Source organism: Leucopleurus acutus, assembly GCF_964270905.1.
Source record: "Leucopleurus acutus genome assembly, chromosome: 2".
NCBI lineage: Eukaryota > Metazoa > Chordata > Mammalia > Artiodactyla > Delphinidae > Leucopleurus > Leucopleurus acutus.
The window spans coordinates 2,194,298-2,213,491 of NC_139143.1; the positions used below are offsets into that span (position 1 = coordinate 2,194,298).

The window sequence follows — 19,194 nt, forward strand, 5'->3', positions numbered from 1 at the left end:
CGCTCCGCGGCATGTGGGATCTTCCCGGACCGGGGCACAAACCCGTGTCCCCTGCATCGGCAGGCGGACTCTCAACCACTGCGCCACCCGGGAAGCCCTGTGATGTAAATTTTGAAAGCATTCTGGCAAGGTCGCTTTGGCTGCTGTGCAGGGAAGCAAAAGTGGAAGCTTGAGACCAGTTAGGAAACTCTTATAAAGGTCCTGGTGAGAGATGGTTTGGACAGGAGGAAGCGAGAAGTGGTCGTATTCCGGATCCATTTTGAAGGTGGAAATGAAAGCCTTTGTTGATTGGTTGGTGGGGGATTAAGAGAAGGGAGCCAAAGATGCCTCCATGGAGGGAGCTTCTGGAAGGACGTGATGAGATACTGAGATGGGGAAGACTGCTGGGTGAGGGGGTGGAGGTCGAGGAGGTGGGTTTGCACCTGCTAGTTTACCATGTCCCTTAGACGTTGGCAGTTCAGGTAGGAAAGGTCAAGGGTGGAGAACCAGGTCGCTCCTTCTCCCCGAGCCCACTCACTCTGTCTTCTCTTGCTAACTCTTCCCCGTCCCACTGGTCCCGGCCCTTTCCTCCAATCACGGGTCAGAACCGAGCCAGCGGGAGTGGTCCTCAGGCCCCTCATGGCAAGCTGACGGGCAGGGGCTCAGAGATCTCAGGATGAAATCACCCCTTCAAGGTCCCTAGACTGCCCTTGGGTGTCTAGTCCGAGCCCCTCCTTTTTCACACGAAGGAACGGGCGGAGGAGGGTGTGACTCGCCCACGTCACGCGCCGACACTGGAGCCCAGGCTGCCCGGGCACTGGGGCCCAGGGCCCTGCGCAGACCCTGCCCCGCTGCACGCAGGTACCATGGAGTGCTACACGGAGGAGAAGGCCAACAAGATCAAGGCGGACTATGAGAAGAGGCTGCGGGAGATGAACCGGGACCTGCAGAAGCTGCAGGCTGCACAGAAGGAGCACGCGCGGCTGCTCAAGAACCAGTCTCGCTACGAGAGGGAGCTCAAGAAGCTGCAGGCCGAGGTGGCCGAGATGAAGAAGGCCAAGGTGGGGTCCGGGGCCGGGGGGGGGGGGGGGGGGGGGGGGCTGGGGCGCGGCCAAGGTGGAGCGGGGGCGGGCCACAGTGGACGTGGGGGCGGGGCCAAGGTGGAGCGGGGGCGGGGCCGAGATGAAGAAAGCCTAGGTAGGGGCGGGGCTGGGGTGAGTGGGGGCGGGGCCGAGATGAAGGCGTCAAAAGGGGGCTGGGGGGGCAGGGGTGTAGTTTCAGACCTACTTACCATGTTAAAAATAATCATTGCTGTCAGCGTGGCTGCTGGTCTTGACACATGATATTGCCTGTTTCAGCCCCATCCTGGTCCTGGACCCGGTCCTCTTAGTGCGTTGTCCAGGGTGAAAGCACCTTTCCCCCTGGAGGGGCAGGGGAGGGTCCCCAGGGACCCCGCCCCTCGCGCAGTGCACGTGAGGCCTCCCACCTGTGCCACATCTGCCTATACTCATAATAATAATAATTACGTAGTGATGATTGGATGTGGCTCTCCGCCAGTCCCCCAGACCGCATTGGGTCCCGAGGTGGAGCTGGAGAACACAGCTCAGGTGTCACTGCCACTTCCTCGGAGAGTGACTCCCGCCTCCTGGGGCAGCGCTGGGATTCAGACTCAGTTCTCTGCCGCCACCCTTTTCCAGTTGCCGTCGTCCGGGGCGCTCAAGTCTGGCTCCTGTCTCTAGTGCCTCCCCGTCCGGCTGGGTCCTCATTCCCTCCCGGGCCCGAAGATCCGTGCTGCCTTTACGTCCTCTGTCCCCTTGGCTGCCTGGTCCGCGTTCCTGCCCTGGCCCCAGCCCCCCATGTGCCCCAGCTCCCCGCAGCCTTGTGCCAGGCCCTGGGACAGGACCCCAGTGAGCTGCAGGCAGCTGGCCTTGGGAACAGGTCCCACAGAGGGGACCACCCGGTGCTGTAGTAAGTGCGTCCTCACCGCCCGACTGGGCTGGCGTTGACCGGTGTGCAGCGGAGAGAGGTGATGCTGTGATGATGCAGATTCTGACAGGTGGACCCTCAGCCATCAGGCTAGCCACCTCCCCTAGGCAGGCTCTGTCCCCAGGCACGCCTGGGCCACACATCCAGGGCCCATCAGCCTGTCCAGGGTGGAGAAGGGGCAGTCTCGCTCTGCTCAGACTGTCCGTCCTGCACTGGCCCCAGGGAGCTGCTTTGCCCCTGGGACCTCCACCAGCAGATGCTGATCCGGGCTGCAGGAGGAAGACGGGGACTTGGGTCGGCGGGCGCCCTCTGGTGGTAGGAGGGAGGGACCAGGGCCTCGGTTGTCCCCATTTGGAGGCTGCACTGCACACTCTGCAGCTCCTGGAGCGTTCTGGGGGCTCTGCCTGCGTCCTAACTCTGTCTCCCTGGAGACTCCCTGGCTAACTCCTCTCGAGGCGGTCCTGGCTGGTGCCGGCCGGCCGTCATCTTAGCGGGAGGTGACTCTACTGTAGATCCGTATGAGGGAGAATCTTTCTATGGCTCTGAAGCCTGAAAAAAGAATATAATAATGCCCAGGATCTGTGTGAGGGACAGAGGGTCCCTGCGTGTCCCCGGGTTTCAATCTCAGCTTGCTCAGCCCTTCAGCCGGGGGCCCCGCTCTGCCCGGCTAACTGTGCTCTTGTGAGCCTAGGAAAGAGGCTGAAAAGAGCACCCCTGGGCTGTCCCAGGGTGCCCAGCAGGGGCCCAGGGTTCCTGTCAGCAGCACCGAGGGCAGCCGTCAAGGATTCTAACCAGATGCCGCGAGAGCCAGTGCCCAAGACCTTGCCACCACGGTTCAGGGGCGGGCCCTGCGGTTTACAGAGGTGTCCTAAGGAGAGGAGACACCCAGAGCAGTGCTGGCCTCAGGTGCTGTGCTGTGCTGCCTGGAACGTTCCCACCCGTTCTGAGACCACCACCCCTGTGGTGACCTCCCTGGGACTTGGCCACACAGGCAGAGTTGGACAGATGGACCTTTGTCCAGAAAGACACGTTCCTCCCCGGGGAAGGCTCTGGCCCCGGCTCCATGAGGGCCGCCGTCCCAGTGTGCATGCAGCTCCCTGTGGGCGGGGCTTGCGTCCGCTTCCAGCCCAGGCTTGGCTTCTCTTGTCAGCCCCAGCCCTTTGGGGGGGCATTTGTTCTGGACCCCCAAAGGCCCAGCAGCAGGGAGCCCTCCTCATCTCTGTAGCTTCCCCCCGACACAGCCTGCCTTCTAGGCAGAAGCCAGCGCAGTCCTTCCAGCCTCCCTCCCAGGCCATTTCCTCTCAACTGTCCTCAGGGCAGGCTGGTGACATTCCTGGTGTGTCTGAGGCCTCGGTGGCAGAGGAGGGACAGCCCGCACCTGGTTCTCATGGCGCCGTCCCATGGAAGGAGTCTGGCCCCTGTGCACTTTGCACTCTGGGCTCGGGGCCGGGGGTGGGTGCCCCAAGGACCCAGCGCACGGCTCCCCATTGTGCCGGGTCCCCTGGCCCCCAGATGACGCTCTCTGAGCCTTTGGCCGGCCCTCCGAGAGCTCGGCTCCAGGCTCTGTGCTTGGCCGCCGGCTCTGCTCTGACCTTGCCTGGCGCCACCCCACGGCCATGGTAAGAGCTGGATTTTGAAGCAAAGCGACCTGGGCCAGGAGTCTGGCCGCCCCTTACTGATTTCCTGACTTTAAGTCATTTTGTCTCTCTGAGGCTCCTTTCTTATTTATAAAATAGGAGTGATAATGCCTGTCGTGTTTGATCATGAGGACGGGGCTGGGCGTGTAGTGTGGGCTCAGTAAATAATGCTGGTTTTTATCGCCGTCACCGCGAGAACCTGGCCTGGGAACGCGCCCCGTCGGCAGCTCAGCTGCGGGTGGGAGAGAGGACGCTGCTCCGTCCAGGCAGGACCACTTGCCTCTAGCAACTTAGGCTGGTCCCAGAATGTCTGGGCACTGGCAGCGGCTCTGCGTGAGGACCACCAGGGGCTCTGAGCAGAGCACTGGGGGCCGTGGCTGGACCCCGCAGAGTGGTCCCATCTGCACGGCTGGGCCGGCAGTAAGGCCGCTCCCTTCGGTAGGTTGCCCAGGTGGTGGGACACTGTCGACTCCTGTGGACAACGTGGGGCCAGACCCCCTGAGGCACTGCCACCTGGTGGCTTCCACCCCGGCCTGGCATCCTCCGAGCCAGCCCCTCCACGCAGGCCTCGGGCCTCCCCTCAACCCCCCCCACCCCCCGCCCCGTCCCAGGTGGCCCTGATGAAGCAGATGCGGGAAGAGCAACACCGTCGGCGGCTGGCGGAGACCAAGAGGAACCGGGAGATCGCACAGCTCAAGAAGGAGCAGCGGCGGCAGGAGGTGAGGGCACCTCGAGGTTCCCCGGCCCCCTGCATGCCTGGCCGCCCCTCCTGGCCACGCGGGCCTAAGCGGTGACGGTGGTGCTTCGAGGAGAGGCGCGGCCCTACGCGGGAGGGCAGGACGGCCGCAGGAGCCCAGCCCGGTCCTTGTGGGCTTCCGAGCCAGGCCTCGAGCCCACCGCCGGGTGGGACCCTGCCCAGGTCACCAACAGCTTCCAGCCCTCTGCTCCAGCCTCCTCACCCGTGGTGGGGAGAAGAGGCCGAGAGACGTGTCCTCGTGGAGAAAGGGACCCAAATGCTGGGTCCCCTTTACCGGCGAGTTTTAGCTGCACAAGGCGCTCACCTCCAGGGCCAGCCTGGGTGGAACGGGCTTAGGGCCCGGGTGCAGACCCCACGCTCTCCTCTCACCCACAGTTTCAGATCCGAGCTCTGGAGTCCCAGAAGCGGCAGCAGGAAATGGTCCTGAGGAGGAAAACCCAGGAGGTGAGCATGACCCCTCCCCCACGGCCCCTGCCCTGCCCCCCGTCCTGAGAGCACCCCCCCGTGGCCCCGGCTCCCTCTGGCCACGTGCTGACTTGGGGTGGCCCCGTGGGAGGGCCTTCCTCGGCTGGAGTGCTGAGGCGGGGGGCTGCAGGCTCTGGTCCAGATGCCCGCGCGGTGGCTAACTTTTCCAAAGGACAGGGAGCCTCTTCGTGTCCATCTCACGTTGGAGGCCCTTTGGGCCTCTCTCAGTCCCAAACCCAGGCCAGGACGGAGCGGCCCTGTATTCTCCTTGCCCCGCGCCCCAACCTGGGCCTTTCCGCAGGCTGGGGGCACCCTGTCCACTGGGTCCTGCTCCTCTGGCCCCCAGGTTTCTGCACTGAGGCGTCTGGCCAAGCCCATGTCTGAGCGGGTGGCGGGCCGAGTGGGACCAAAGTCGCCCGTGCTGGACTCGGGCGCCGAGGTGTCGGCCAGCACCACCTCGTCCGAGGCCGAGTCGGGGGCGCGCTCCGTCTCCACCATCGTGCGCCAGTGGGACCACAAGATCAGCCACTTCTTGGACAACCACCCCATGCCCCCCGTGTCTGGCGCCCGCCCCGCCAGGTGAGGCGACCGGCAGCCCCTGGGGGAGGCAAGCGCCAGGGTCCCCTCGACGGTCGGCTGCAGGGGCTTAGGGTGGTCCTGCCCCCGCCCCTTTGCCTCTGCCCCCCCAGAAAGAAGTTCCAGAAGAAGGGGGCCGGCCAGAGCTTCAGCAAGGCCGCCAGGCTCAAGTGGCAGTCGCTGGAGCGGAGGATCGTCGACATTGTCATGCAGAGGATGGCCATCGCCAACCTGGAGGCTGACATGGAGCGGCTCATCAAGGTGCCCCCCAGCTCCCCCACCCCCGTCCCTCCCTGCGGGCAGGGCCGCCGGCCTGGGCAGCAGCCTGAGGCCTCCTCCCTCCCCCCAGAAAAGGGAGGAGCTGTCCCTCCTGCAGGAGGCCTTGAGGAGGAAGCGGGAGCGGCTGCAGGCCGAGAGCCCGGAGGAGGAGAAGGGTCTGCAGGAGCTGGCGGAGGAGATCGAGGTGCTGGCGGCCAACATCGACTACATCAACGACAGCATCGGCGACTGCCAGGCCACCATTGTGCAGCTGGAGGAGACCAAGGTGCCTGTGGGCGGGGCAGCGGGAGGGCGCCGGGGCCCGGGGGCGGCAGCCCTGGTGACGCGGGCCCTCCGCCTCCTGGTCCAGGAGGAGCTGGACTCCACAGACACGTCGGTGGTCATCAGCTCCTGCTCCCTGGCCGAAGCCCGCCTCCTGCTAGACAACTTCCTCAAGGCGTCCATCGACAAGGTAGGCCGGCGGCGGGCAGGCCCGGGACCCGCCCTTGAGGCGAAGCATACAGCGCCCGGCAGCGCCCAGCAGCGTCCCTCACAGGCGCCGGCGAGCACCGAGGCTGCAAAGCGGGCTGACGGCTTGCTGCGCGCGCGGCTTTAACGAGATGACGGGGCCAGAGGCTTGGAGTGGCACCTGGCACACAGCAGAGCCTCCAGCGGGGGCGACCCTGGCATCTGGTGCGAGCCCGTCCAGAGTAGGGCCGGGCCTGAGCCCGCGGAGGTGGAGGGGGCAGCGTGTGTGTGTGTGTGTGTGTGTGTGCCCAGGAGTGGGGTCAGTGGCATCGTGCAGGAACAGAAGGCATCCCTTGGCCTGTGTCGGTCCCCTGTCCCCTCTGCCCGACAGAGCGCTGGCCGTGGGGACTTCCTTCCCCTGGGGTCTGTGCCTGCGGGGCAACTCGGGGAAGGGGCAGAGGGGCCTGGCCTCCTGGACCCCTCGCAGCTCTGCTTCGCCACTCGGGAGCATGTCCTCCGCCGGGGCTGCGGCGGCCAGCACCGCGGACCGGGGGCCTAAACAGCAGACGTCTACTGCCCTCGGTCCTGGAGGCTGGGGTCAGAGATCGAGGTGTAGGCGGGGCGGGTCCCTCTGAGCCTCGCTCCTGGGCCTGTAGACTCAGCTTCGCCCTTCCTGAGGTCCTCCCTCTGTGTGTGTCTGTGTCCTGATTTCCTCCTCTTATAAGGACACCGGTCACAGGGATTAGGGCCCCCTCTAGAGACTTCATTTTAACGTAATGATCTCCTGAAGACCCCATCTCCAAACACAGTCATATTCTGAGGTCCTGGAGGTTACAGCACCTACATATGCATTCTGGGAACACGATTCTGCCCATAACGGGGAGTGTGCCCCACAGCGTGGATGCGGGGGAAATTAAGGGGGCTGGGGTGCATCACAGGTCTGCGATGGGCACAGGCTGGGGCCTGGGAGCTAGCGGGGAGGCGTCTGGTTGGGAGCAGATCCTGGGAGGGCAGTGACGGGGGCCCCCCCAGCCCCAGGCCGGGAGGGTAACCCCAGGCCTCCCCGCTCCCTGCCCTCAGGGGCTGCAGGTGGCCCAGAAGGAGGCCCAGATCCGGCTGCTGGAGGGACGGCTGAGGCAGACAGACATAGCGGGCCCCTCCCAGAACCACCTGCTGCTTGACGCCCTGCGCGAGAAGGCCGAGGCCCATCCCGAGCTGCAGGCCCTCATCCACAACGTGCAGCAGGGTACAGGGCGGGGGGCAGGCCTCGGGGCCCCCAGGGACCCCCGGGGCTCCCTGCCTCCCGCCTCAGAGACCCTCCCTCCCGCAGGCTCCCCCGAAGCCGCAGTCCGATCCCAGAGGGTGAGGGGTGGGAGGGAGGGGGAGGGCTCGGTGGGGCCTCACCCCTCGGTTCCCTCGTCCCCGGCAGAGAACGGCTACGCCAGCACAGATGAGGAGGTGTCTGAGTTCTCGGAGGGGAGGTGAGTTTCCAGGTTGGGAGCGAGCAGGTGCCTGGGGCTGGGTTGGGGGGTTGCCGGGGGGTCGAGGGCTGAGCCTGGGCTTGGGGGCTCTTTGGGGCCCATGAACCTAAGTCCCAGGGAGCCGGGACACCAGCTGTCGGCATCCTGGCCCTCCTCTGCTGTTTCCTTAGCTTCTCCCAGTCATTCACCATGAAAGGCTCCACCAGCCATGACGACTTCAAGTTCAAGGTGAGCCCCACCAGAAGGCGGCCGGGGGCGGGGGGCTCCCCGCAGCCTGATCCCCACCTTCCTGGGGCTCTACCCCTACCCTCAGCCCCAACCCAGTATTGCCTCCATCTGGGATGCGGTGGCCAAGAAGGGTCTGACCTGGAAAGGGTCGGGGTGCCCGGATGTGTGACCCGTTACAGCCCATTCCTTTTGAAGTGGGTGGAATGACATCATCACAGCCCGAGGCCTCGCTGTCAGAACTCACCCACTTCCCCATCAAGACTCTGCCTCCTGGTCTGAGTCAAAGACCCACCCTGGATGTCTAGTTACCGTGCGTGCGGATTGCTGACTCAGCAGGGAGGGAGTCTGTCTGACACTGAGGGAGCAGCTGCTAGACTAGACGGAACCACGAAACAGGACTGAGTAAAGAGAGAAGGGAGAGCCCTGCAGACTGGGAGCGGCGCCCTGTGCACAGCCTCTGAGTAACTGATTAGCTGGAGAGCAGCAGAGCTCAGCCTGCCATTCTGTCTGCGGAGTCTAAAGAAGGGCAGCAGAGGCATTTCCTGTCGGTCTGGCTTCTCCAGAAGCCTCGGGAGACGTGCCTGGGTCGTGTCTGCCGGGGCCCTTCCATCACTCCCTCTGCCTCAGGCCGGCGGCGCGTCTCCCCGCTGGAGTTCCCCCAGCTCCCCGTTCTATGCCATCGTGTTTGGGCAGTGGGTCCACCCAGCCCTTCCTGTCTCAGGGTGAGCCCAAGCTGTCCGCCCAGATGAAGGCCGTGTCTGCCGAGTGCCTGGGACCCCCGCTGGAGGTGTCCACCAAGAACATCACTAAGTCCCTGGCCTCCCTCGTGGAGATCAAAGAGGACGGAGTGGGCTTCTCCATCCGAGATCCCTACTACCGGGACAAGGTCTCTCGGACCATCAGCCTGCCCAGCAGAGGGAGCACTTTGTAAGGAGGGAGCGGAGTGGTGGGGGCGTGGGTGGGCCCGGGAGGTGGGCCCGGGCCTCACTGGGCCCTGCATTCCAGCCCCCGGCAGTCTCGAGGAGCGGAGACGTCCCCTCTGACCCGAAGGAAGTCATATGACCGAGGGCAGCCCATCAGGTGAGGACACGTTCCAGACCCCGGGGGCAGGAATCGCTGGGAGGCCCACTGTACACCGTCCTGCACACTTTCATCCGGCCCCGCTCGCCCCCCCCCCCCCCCCGCCCACGGCCCCTTCCTCACTTCGTCAGCTGCGGCTCAGGAAACAGTCTCTCCATAAGCACCTGAGCTGGTGGCCAAGGCCGCTGCTAAAAACTGCCGGCGGCTGTGAGCTCAGCGTGGGCGGATTTGCAGTGGCCTGGCCTGGTCACGGGGCCAGTGGGCTTCAGCCCCGTTCATGGCCAGGGGTCCTTGGAAGGCCTCAGCCCCTTTCAAGGTCTTGTCCTGTGGGCGGAGTGTAGGTGAGCGAGGACAGTGCTGGGAGGGGACGCAGGACCGAGGACAGTCCCCAGCCGGCCAGCCACTCACTCACGGGGCCCCACGGGCTTCTTCGGGCATCCCGGTGCCTCTCAGGGTCGCCTTAATTTTCAGAGGTGTTTGGTGGCCTCCCCAGGTCACACAGCGAAGTAGTAGAAGGGCAGGGGCTCAGGGTGACCTCATGCACCTGCCTTGTCGGGAGGGGGACATGCGCCTGTCCCTCCCTCCGGTCCAGCCGCCCATGCCCGTGGCTGCAGATGGGCCTTTGGTGGGAGGAGTTGCAAGGGCATCTGTGCGCCCGGGGCCCCACAGACCGTCCCGCCCCCCGTGACAGAGAGAACACACTGAGTTGCAATTGGGGGGAATGTAGGCTGGTCTCGTGATGACCCTCCAAAGGGAGGGAGGATGGGCTGAGCCCGAGGACCACCCTCCAAAGAGCAGGGCCGTGGGTGCTGGAAGGGGTGGCGTCACGAGGCCTTGGACTCTTCCCTGGAGATCAGGTCGCGCTGTTTGTGGCAGTTGTATTGTCAAGTCACCGTGAACACGACTTAGCAAATCCTGAGCCGTTGTTCCCGGGAAATACAGGGCTGGGCTCCTGGGAGCCTCTGGTCCCAGCGTTTTCACCAACCCGTCATGTGAGTTTCTGTTTAAAGACACCTAATCCCATATGTACCGTTGACTCATTAATATTGAACTCAGGGCCAACAGCCCTAGAGCTCACGCCTGAACGAAGCTCATCTAACACGTATCTTCTCTGTAAATCACGTCCCAGCTTCCTTGAGCTCCGGACACCAGGTGGCCCTGCAGCACCATCTTCGGGGCCATTTTAAACACTGAACTCACCAACCAAAGGCACAAAAATTTGAAAATCATGGCACTAAATAGACTGGAGGGGGCGCTGTGTACACTGTGAGGGAGGTAGGGCCACCTCTTTTGACCTCAGCTGGGAAGATGTGCACTTGGGTCCTCATGCCTGCAGATGACCAGGAACCCTGCGGGTGTTGTTTGGGGCTGACAGATGGGCTTTGGCGAGCAGGTGAATTAATTCCCAAATGCGGAACCCACGGATCACGAGGACCAACCCCTGGGGGCCGAGCAGGAGCTGGGCCGTAGGACCCCCTGCCCTGCCGGCCGCACAACCAGACGGAAGGTGGTGCAGGCGACGCCGCGTGCGCGTGCCCGTGGGCAGAGGCGCGGTGACTGACGGCTGCCGCTCTGTCCTGCTCACCTGCCAGGTCCACAGACGTGGGGTTCACGCCCCCCTCGTCCCCTCCCACTCGGCCCCGGAACGACCGAAACGTCTTCTCTCGTCTCACCAGTAACCAGAGCCAGGGGTCGGCGCTGGACAAGTAAGAGCCGGGCGCCAGGGGGCGGGGGGCGCAGAGGGGACAGGGAGGCTGCGGGCGGGTCCTGGCCGCAGGCAGGCGGGCAGCGGGGAGACGCTAGGTGTGCTGCGCTGGCCCTTCTCCCGGCACCTCTGCCCTTTCTGTGCTGCCCGTGGACCCCTCCCGTCCCCTGAGCGTGTGGGGACCGCAGGAGAGGGCACGAAGGAAGCCACGGGGCCAGGCCCGGGCAGTTGGGCACCCCGAGGGCCTACCCAGAGCTGCCCCTGCCTCCTCTGCTGATGCTGATTCTTCTCTGAAGCCCCTCCCTTCGCTTCAGTCACGCACACACACCCCCCCCACCCCCGCTAATGTTCAGGCCACGCCCCAGCGCCCTCGTGGAGGGTCCCTGCAGAAGGAGACCCCGTTTCTGTCACATGGTGGGGTCAGCTCACCCCTACTGAGCGCTCTCGCTGGACACTCATCTCCCAGTGCGGTGGGCACCGCCCCCCGGCGCCGTCCCAGGCTTGCACACACGTGATTCCTCCCGGAGTATATAGACCAGCCGCGAGGACCGCCTCCCCTGCTTTACAAAGGAGATGAGGCTCAGAGGCCCCGGCACACCTAGAAAGCAGCCGAGTTGCGCCCACACCTGGGATCTCTGACTTGTGGGCCTCTGCGGTGGCGGAGGGAGAGGCCCCGCCCTCCCGTGCTCCCCTCCGGGCCCCCCACACTGCTGGGCACTCCCAACACCCAACCTTCTGCAGCCCCCGGAGGGCTCCTCTCGGCTCCAACAGCTCCTCTGTCCTTCGGCGGAGCCCAGGCTACAAAGTGCTACTCCTTTGCCTGCATCACCTCTTCTCACAGAGGCAAAACTCTGCCCCAAACCTGCCATGGCCCCCTTGCGGGAAGACAGCACCGAGCCCAGCCCACGCCAGCCAGGGGCCCCCACGCCGGCCAGGGGCCCCCATGCCAGCCAGGGGACACCCATGCCGGCCAGGGGCCCTTCACACCAGCCAGGGGCCCCCATGCCGGCCAGGGGCCCCCATGCCAGCCAGGGGCTCCCATGCCAGCCAGGGGACACCCATGCCGGCCAGGGGCCCCCATGCCAGCCAGGGGCCCTTCACACCAGCCAGGGGCCCCCATGCCGGCCAGGGGCCCTTCACACCAGCCAGGGGGCCCCCATGCCGGCCAGGGGCCCCCATGCCAGCCAGGGGACACCCATGCCGGCCAGGGGCCCTTCACACCAGCGAGACAGGTCCCTCTCAGCAGCTCTGGGTGGGACCCTGGCATCCCAGCCCCGGTGGCCCGGGTGTCGGGCCCATGTGTGTGCAGAGGCAGCTGCCGGGCACCGTCCAGCGGCCCGTGGGGCCCGTGCTTGGGGATCAGCAGGTCTATGAAGCTCTGCTGGGAGAGGCCTGCTCCTGGGAGGGGTGGGAGGAGGCGCAGCGTCGCTCAGGGGGCAGGGGGCCCCCAGCTTGTGCAGTGAGACAGCCGAGATCCTGGGACCAGCAAGGCCCGTGTCCCCTCTGCCCCTCCGCACCCCCATCCCCGCCCCAAGCTCCCCGGCCTGCCCCACCTCCTCTCCGCTGCCCTCAGGCCCTCCTTCCTCTCCTCTCTCCGCTCCCCCTGCAGAGAATAACCACCCTCTGACCTCTCCACGCTGCTGCCGCCTCTGCTCCCTCGTGTGTGTCCCTCTCTCCCCCTAATCCAGCTAATTTTCTGCCCCCAGGTCTGATGACAGCGACTCCTCTTTGTCGGAGGTCCTGAGGTACACAGAATGGCTCGCTGCTCCCTTTCTGTCCCCCTTCCCCGCACCCTGGCCTCAGCATGCGGCCCCTCCTCTCCGTGGCTGCCCCAGACCCCCTCCCGCCCTTCTCACCCCTGGTTCCTCTCTCGTGGGTGCTTCGTGGCCTCTGACTGCGCCAGGCTGGAGCTGGGGGCTCTGGAGGGCATGGCTTCTGGTGGCTTGTCACCGGGTGGGAGGGGCGGGCACGGGAGCCTGGGGGGCCGGAGCCCTGGAGGAAGGCTGCTGGAGGGTCGCGCAGGCTCAGCGTCCCGGCTTTTGCTCAGCTGTGTCGGGGGCTCCCTCACCGACCTTGGCTCTGAAAGAGAAGTGGCCCTGCCCACGACTCCTGGCCCGAAGGCCTTTCTCCCCTCAGCCAGCCCCGCGCTCATGCACACGCGCGCACGTGCGCGCACACGCACACACGCGCGCGCGCGCACCCCTCCTGCTGCCCATAACAAGGGGCAAGTCCCAGGACCTGGTGGCCTGAGCCCCGGCTGGGAAAGGGCCACCCTGGGCTGAGGGCTCCCTCTGCTCTTCCGGGGCAACCGCCACTCACTGTTCCTGCCCCCGGGGCAACCGCCACTCACTGTTCCTGCCCCCGGGGGTGAGGCCCCTGGCTGCAAGGCTGCCACCCACGCCCTCACCCCCTGGCCCCTCCCATGGGCGGAGGGTTATCCTTGTAACTTGGGGTCTTCCCACTGCTGTCTTGGGCTCCTTCCCCGGCTCCTTCCCCTGGGCCCAAGCCAGCGTCAGAAGCGGGGAGCTGGGGGGCAGGGCTGTTCGTGTGCCTGCGACACCGGGGACAGCTGGGCCTGTCCAACCGCCGTCCATGGGGGTGCCGGTGGAGCAGCTGTGGGCAGGGCGGGGGCATCGGTCACGTCAGACGCTCTCGGCCACAGGGGCGGCGCTGTCTTTGGAAAGAATAGGCCATGTTTCAGATGTGCACGTGGCTTGGCCAGGGGCTCGTTCCTAGAGACCCTCAGTGGGAAAAAAAATGCTCCTCCTCGGGCCCTCCAGGAGGCTGGTGTGTAGCGAAGTCCTCAGGTCCGCTCAGGACAGGCGTCCTTCACCTCTGAGTGTTTGTGGGGAGGAGGGGGCCATGCCAGCTCCGCTCCCCACAGGGGCCTGCACTTTCTTCCCACAGAGCTGAGCAGGGCTCCCCAGAGGGACTTAGCCCTTTGCAGATGACAGTCACGGATCTGACCACACTGGTCCAAAGGGGCCCAGGTGGAGGTGACGTGCACGCCTGCATGCGCGCGTCTCTGCCCCGGCGTGGCGGCCTGGGCGCCCTCCCTCTCCACGCTCCTCCACCCTCCCTGTGGACGCCGAGGTGCCGGAGGAGCCCATCCAGCCCTGGGGCCTCTGCCCCGCCCGGCTGGGGCCTGGGGGCGTGTGTGTCTTGGGTTCTGGGTCAGGCAGGCGACGAGGCGACGGAGGAGACTCCCGCGTGTCCTGGCCCCTGGCCGTGCCCGGCCGGGCTTGCTCCCCAGAAGTGCGCAGGATGGCAACTGAGAGGCTGCACCACAGGCCCCTGTCTGCGCGGCTCTCGGACCTGGGGGGCTGTGGCTGGAGCCCCTGCCACAGCCCGAGTGCCCCTGCGCCTGTCCCTCACCCGGGAGCCTCGCTCAGCCTGGCCGCGATCCCGGGCTGACGGGCGCCTCTCTCCCTCTCTCCCGGGAAGGGGCATCATCACCCCGGTCGGAGGAGCCAGGGGCGCGCGGACGGCCCCGCTGCAGTGCGTCTCCATGGCCGAGGGCCACACCAAGCCCATCCTCTGCCTGGACGCCACGGATGAGCTGCTCTTCACAGGGTCCAAAGGTGGGCGGAACCCGGACCAGGCAGGTGGGGGTCAGGGCCTCCCGCCCTCCTGCTCCCTTTGCCAGAGCGGGCTGCCCGGGAGACGGGATCACAGCCGCCAGGTTGAGGAGGTGGGGTCTCCTGCCGGGGCTCAGGGCTCCCCACCCCGGGCCTCCCCTCCTAGCTGGCTCTGGGGTCTCCATCCAGTACCTCCTTCCAGACCTGCCTCCGGAACTCCAGGAAGCATGTCAGGTGCCCCGCCTTTGCTCATCTCAGCCCCTCCCCGACCCCAGCACTTAGGGCTGCGCACTTCCTACGATTCCTTAATCCCAGCGACAGTCAGAAAACGTTACCTTTCGGCAGGAAGAGCAGCTGTGCAGGAGGTAGCTAATAGAACAGTGGGAAGTGTGCATACACCCACCCGCGTGGCAGGAGGGAGAGGGTTGTGAATCGAGGTGAGGTTCATTGGTTCCAAATTTTCCCCCTGAGACTCGCTTGCCATCGTTCGTTAATTTGGTCGGCGATTGGCAGGCACGGGAGCTTTACTCCAGCCCCGGCGATGCTCCCTGAACCTGGCATTGGTGGGCGTTGGCCCGAGCAGCCCTGGTGGGAAGTGCCGGGCTCGTCCGTGCGCCACGGGAGCAGGCGGGAGCACGTTTCCACCCCCGGACCCGGAGCCCATCCGCTGGGCAACCCTGGACCACCTCCCCTGGCCTTGGCGGCCCCAGTGGCTGTGGGGACGGGAGTTCCCCGGGCCCCGGCCGTGATGGCTGTCCCCCGCTCACGCCCGCTCTCTCGCAGACCGCAGCTGTAAGATGTGGAACTTGGTGACGGGGCAGGAGATCGCAGCTCTGAAGGGTCACCCCAGCAACGTGGTCTCCATCAAGTACTGCAGCCTCTCTGGGCTCGTGTTCTCCGTGTCCACCTCCTACATCAAGGTGTGGGACATCCGAGACTCGGCCAAGTGCGTCCGGACCCTCACGTAAGTCGTCTCGCCCGGCTCGCACTGGTGGCGGGGCAGGAGCCAGGACCCAGCCCAGGAGACCCGCGAGGGACAGCCCAGCCCTTACCTCTGACCCTGCCTCTCTTCCTCACGGGCAGGTCCTCAGGCCAGGTGGTCTCAGGGGACGCCTGTGCGGCTGCGTCCACCCGCACCATCACCAGCGCTCAGGGAGAGCACCAGATCAACCAGATTGCCCTCAGCCCCTCGGGCAGCATGCTGTATGCCGCTTCGGGCAACGCCGTCCGCATCTGGGAACTCAACAGGTCGGGGAGGGGCCCGGGCAGGGGCAGGGGACCCCTGGGGCGGCCCCGGGCTGCAGGCGGCTCGTGCCTGGGTCTCCATCTCGCTCTGAGGGTGGATAGTCCCCTGGCCGGCGTATCACCCCAGGGTAGACCCCCAACCCCACCCCAGGGTCCCCCCGATCCAACCCCCACACCCCCGGCTGGGCCTCTCCTCCCCTACAGGTTCCAGCCCGTCGGCAAGCTGACTGGCCACATCGGCCCTGTGATGTGCCTGACGGTCGCCCAGACCGCCAGCCAGCACGACCTGGTGGTGACCGGCTCCAAGGACCACTACGTTAAGGTACGGAGAAGTCCTTGACCTTGACCTTGAGGCCGGGCTCGGTGGCGGCTCTGTTCTCCTCCTACTCTCCTTACCTTGGCCCTCTCCCTCCACTGCCTTGGGACTCATGGGAAATAATGAGAGCCCTGGGGATTTATGCTGCAAAATCACCCCCAAGGAGCAAGGTCTGTGCAGGAGGCCAAGACTGACGCGTGATCTTGTACATGTGCTGAAAAGTCAGAAGGAACCTAAGTGTCTACGGGTAGAACAACAGGCAAGAAAATTAGGGCAAACCCACAGGACGGGAGGCAGCACAACTGAGTACACGATAAATACGAAGAAAACCCATAAACAGCACAAGTCAGCCCTGGTGCTGTTTGCTCCCTGGTTGTGTCATTGCAAACGTAGGTACAGGGTCGGAGGCTGGGAAGCAGTGGATAAAAAGGGAGAGAGGGCGGTGGGGTTATGATGAATGGTTTTATTTAAAGTACAAGTAGTGTTATATTTATTTATTAAAAAATGTAGTAGGAGGCTCACACCCCAAACCCACCTTGAGTCAGCCTCCCTGCCCCCAGTTCCTGTCCCCCGGGAAGCCCCCCCCACAGCCTCCCTCCCGCCCCTCCTCCGCAGATGTTCCAGCTGGGCGAGTGTGTGACGGGCACCGTCGGCCCCACCCACAACTTCGAGCCCCCGCACTACGACGGCATCGAGTGTCTGGCCATCCAGGGGGACGTCCTGTTCAGCGGCTCCCGGGATAACGGCGTCAAGAAGTGGGACCTGGCGCAGCAGGAGCTCATGCAGGTGCAGTGGGCTGCGGAGAGGCAGTCCCCGGGCAGGGCTTGGGGGCCCTGTGTCCCGGCCCAGAGCCCCCCAAGCCTGCCAGTTCTGCAGCCTCTTCCCCACCTGTGTTTACCCCCCGGCCGGCACCCTCTTTCCCCCAGTGCCCCCCCTGGTCTACACCCTCTTCCCCCCAGTGACCCCCTGGCCGGCACCCTCTCCCTCCTGTGCCCCCCCGCCGGCTGGCACTCTCTCCTGCCTCCACCATCTGCCTTCAGGCAGCAGCTCTCAGGAAGGGTCTGCTCTCAGCCCCCGGTCTGACCAGTCTCCCCCTTCCTTCTCTTCCGACCCCTCTGAGGGCTAAAGGTCTCTGTACCAGTGCAGGGTCTCAGGGTGGAGCATGGGAGCAGGAATGAGGGACTCACCTCTAGAGCCTGGGGCAGGGCTCCCCGCTTCTCGCCCTCACGGCTCGCTCCTCCCGCAGCAAATCCCCACGGCGCACAAGGACTGGGTGTGCGCCCTGGCCTTCGTCCCGGGCCGCCCCATGCTGCTGAGCGCCTGCCGCGCAGGCGTCATCAAGGTCTGGAACGTCGACAACTTCACGCCCATTGGCGAGATCAAGGGCCACGACAGCCCCATCAATGCCATGTGCACCAACGCCAGGCACATCTTCAGCGCCTCCAGGTGGGTGCCGGGCAGAGAGCTCTGCTCCTGTTCTCCACCCTGTCCCGGGCGCTGTCCCCGCGGCCAGGGCATGGAGCAGACCCCGTGGCGCCCCTGGCCTGAGCCCGCCTTCACGGAGCGCCCACGGGGGGTGCTGGGCCCCAGGCTGGGACCACCCCCCGTGTCCCAGCCCTTCCTGCCCCTGACACCGCAGCCTGGACCCCTGTGCAGGTATCTCAGACCACAGAGCAGCCCGCCTCCCTCAGCCCCAGCTCTGGTCCCATCCAGGGACGCCCAGGCCCTCTGTCCCAGGGGCAGCTGCTCAGACGGCCTCTTCTTTCTCCTTCTTGTTCCGACCACGTTCCCTGTCTCCGCCTCCCCCTTCCCGCCTCCCCCTGCCTCTCCCCCCACAGTGACTGCCGGGTAAAGTTGTGGAATTACGTCCCTGGACTCACCCCCTGCCTTCCGCGCCGAGTCCTGGCCATAAAGGGCCGAGCCACCACCCTGCCCTGACCTCCGCGCCCCTCCGCTCTCCTCCCCACCCCCATCCTCCCCCTCTTGCCTTTCCCCTCTTTCTCCACTTCGATCTGAGCTGCTTCTTGACGGTACGCGATTGTTTTACTCCTCCCCCTTCTCTCCCCCCGTGTCCTGCCTGCCCGAGATTGCCCTGCCTGCCCCTCTGCTTTCCGAGCATGGACGGGGGGCCCCCAGGAGAGGGGTGCCAGGGGGCAGAGAGCAGAGGGGGAGCATTCAGGCCCGGACAAGAAAACAAAATAGCAACAACGGAGAGCAGCCGTGCTCAGAATCCTGTGGGGCCTTGGTGACCACAGGCCCCTCCCTCTGCCCAGCTCCCCTCCACCCCTGCAGCCGCCCTCGGCCTAAGCAGCGCTTGCCCCTGGGTCCCAGCCCCGCCTGGCAAGTTGGGGGATGTGGCCCGCCGTGGCCTCTTCAGGAATTGACCAGCCCTCTCTTGCTCCGCCCAGTGACCTGACAGTGAAGTTCTGGAGTGCCCGGCGCCTGGTACCCAGCGGCCCCCACTAGGAGTGAGCTCAGAGGACAGCCTGACCCTCGGCCCAGCGGGGCGGCGCCCGGGGGACAGAGGCTGTGGGCCTCCTGCCCGCCTTCCTCTCCCCGACCTGCCCACGGGACACTGCCCCCTCCCGGCCCCGCCTCTTGGGGACAGGGAGGTCGGGGAGCTAATTAAGCTGTGAAGCCAAATTCCCCTCGTTTCTCTCCCCGCAGCCTGCCCCCACCCCCCACCTGTCCCGGGTTCTCTCGCCGAGCTGGCCGCGCCCTTCCTCCAGCCTTGGCCCGGGGGCCTGTCCGGGAGGTGGGACAGCCCTCGCAGTGCCCCTCCGGCCAGCAGGCCTCCCCTACATCCTCTGGCCCAGCCACTGCACCTGCCTCTGAGCCCAGAAAGATAGCCCTCAGGTAACCATGGAAACCAGGTGCAGGCAGCTGGCCCTGCAGCTGACCTTAGCCCCTCGGCCACCAGTGGCCACTCCCCGTGGACCCCAGCAATTCTTTGGGTCCCTTTCTGCTGGGGCCACGGTGGAGCTGCTAGAAAGATTCCTTTGGGGAGATGGTCAGCGTCCTTCAGTTATTTAATTTATTTTTTAGTTTTATTTTTGCTGTTGCCTCCTGGAAACTGACTTGAAGTTTCTTCCCACAAGCTCGTTCCTTCAGCTCTTAGGGGCCAGCAGTCCCGGAGGGGATCCGCCCCCCGCCCTCCATTTGCTTTGCAGAGGAGGGCGGCTCCCCTTTGACTCTGCAGCCTGGGCCCGTCCCCGACCTCACCCGGGGGCCGCTCTAGTGCCCCCGCCTCCGGCCGCTTGGCGCGTCAGTGCCTTCCTACGCCGGGGCCTGGCACCCGCCCCGGGCAGCCTTACACCAGCCATGCCCGCAGAGCCACATGTGTCTTCTCACCCGCGGGGCCTCCTGCCCGCTGTCCCCACTCCCAGAACCCCGGGTGGGCCACGTAGGAAGCAGCTCGGAAGACTGTCCACCATG

At 65.5% G+C, this 19,194-nt stretch overlaps 1 protein-coding gene across 1 annotated transcript in view; it reads left to right on the top strand.

Annotated features, from left to right (window-relative positions):
• Positions 1-17,697, top strand: part of KIF21B (kinesin family member 21B) — a gene marked incomplete at both ends in the record, with an annotated part of 39,891 nt that extends 22,194 nt beyond the window's left edge. The window contains 21 exons of the mRNA XM_082832571.1: positions 841-1,040; positions 4,214-4,321; positions 4,735-4,803; positions 5,171-5,403; positions 5,514-5,661; positions 5,750-5,944; positions 6,029-6,130; positions 7,207-7,372; positions 7,556-7,607; positions 7,778-7,835; positions 8,557-8,762; positions 8,841-8,915; positions 10,508-10,621; positions 12,327-12,365; positions 14,065-14,201; positions 14,982-15,162; positions 15,282-15,446; positions 15,648-15,765; positions 16,375-16,545; positions 17,006-17,205; positions 17,598-17,697. Coding sequence (XP_082688697.1) covers positions 841-1,040; positions 4,214-4,321; positions 4,735-4,803; positions 5,171-5,403; positions 5,514-5,661; positions 5,750-5,944; positions 6,029-6,130; positions 7,207-7,372; positions 7,556-7,607; positions 7,778-7,835; positions 8,557-8,762; positions 8,841-8,915; positions 10,508-10,621; positions 12,327-12,365; positions 14,065-14,201; positions 14,982-15,162; positions 15,282-15,446; positions 15,648-15,765; positions 16,375-16,545; positions 17,006-17,205; positions 17,598-17,697 — 2,837 coding nt within the window. The remainder of the gene's footprint in view (positions 1-840; positions 1,041-4,213; positions 4,322-4,734; positions 4,804-5,170; positions 5,404-5,513; positions 5,662-5,749; positions 5,945-6,028; positions 6,131-7,206; positions 7,373-7,555; positions 7,608-7,777; positions 7,836-8,556; positions 8,763-8,840; positions 8,916-10,507; positions 10,622-12,326; positions 12,366-14,064; positions 14,202-14,981; positions 15,163-15,281; positions 15,447-15,647; positions 15,766-16,374; positions 16,546-17,005; positions 17,206-17,597) is intronic.
• Positions 17,698-19,194: the final 1,497 nt, after the last annotated feature.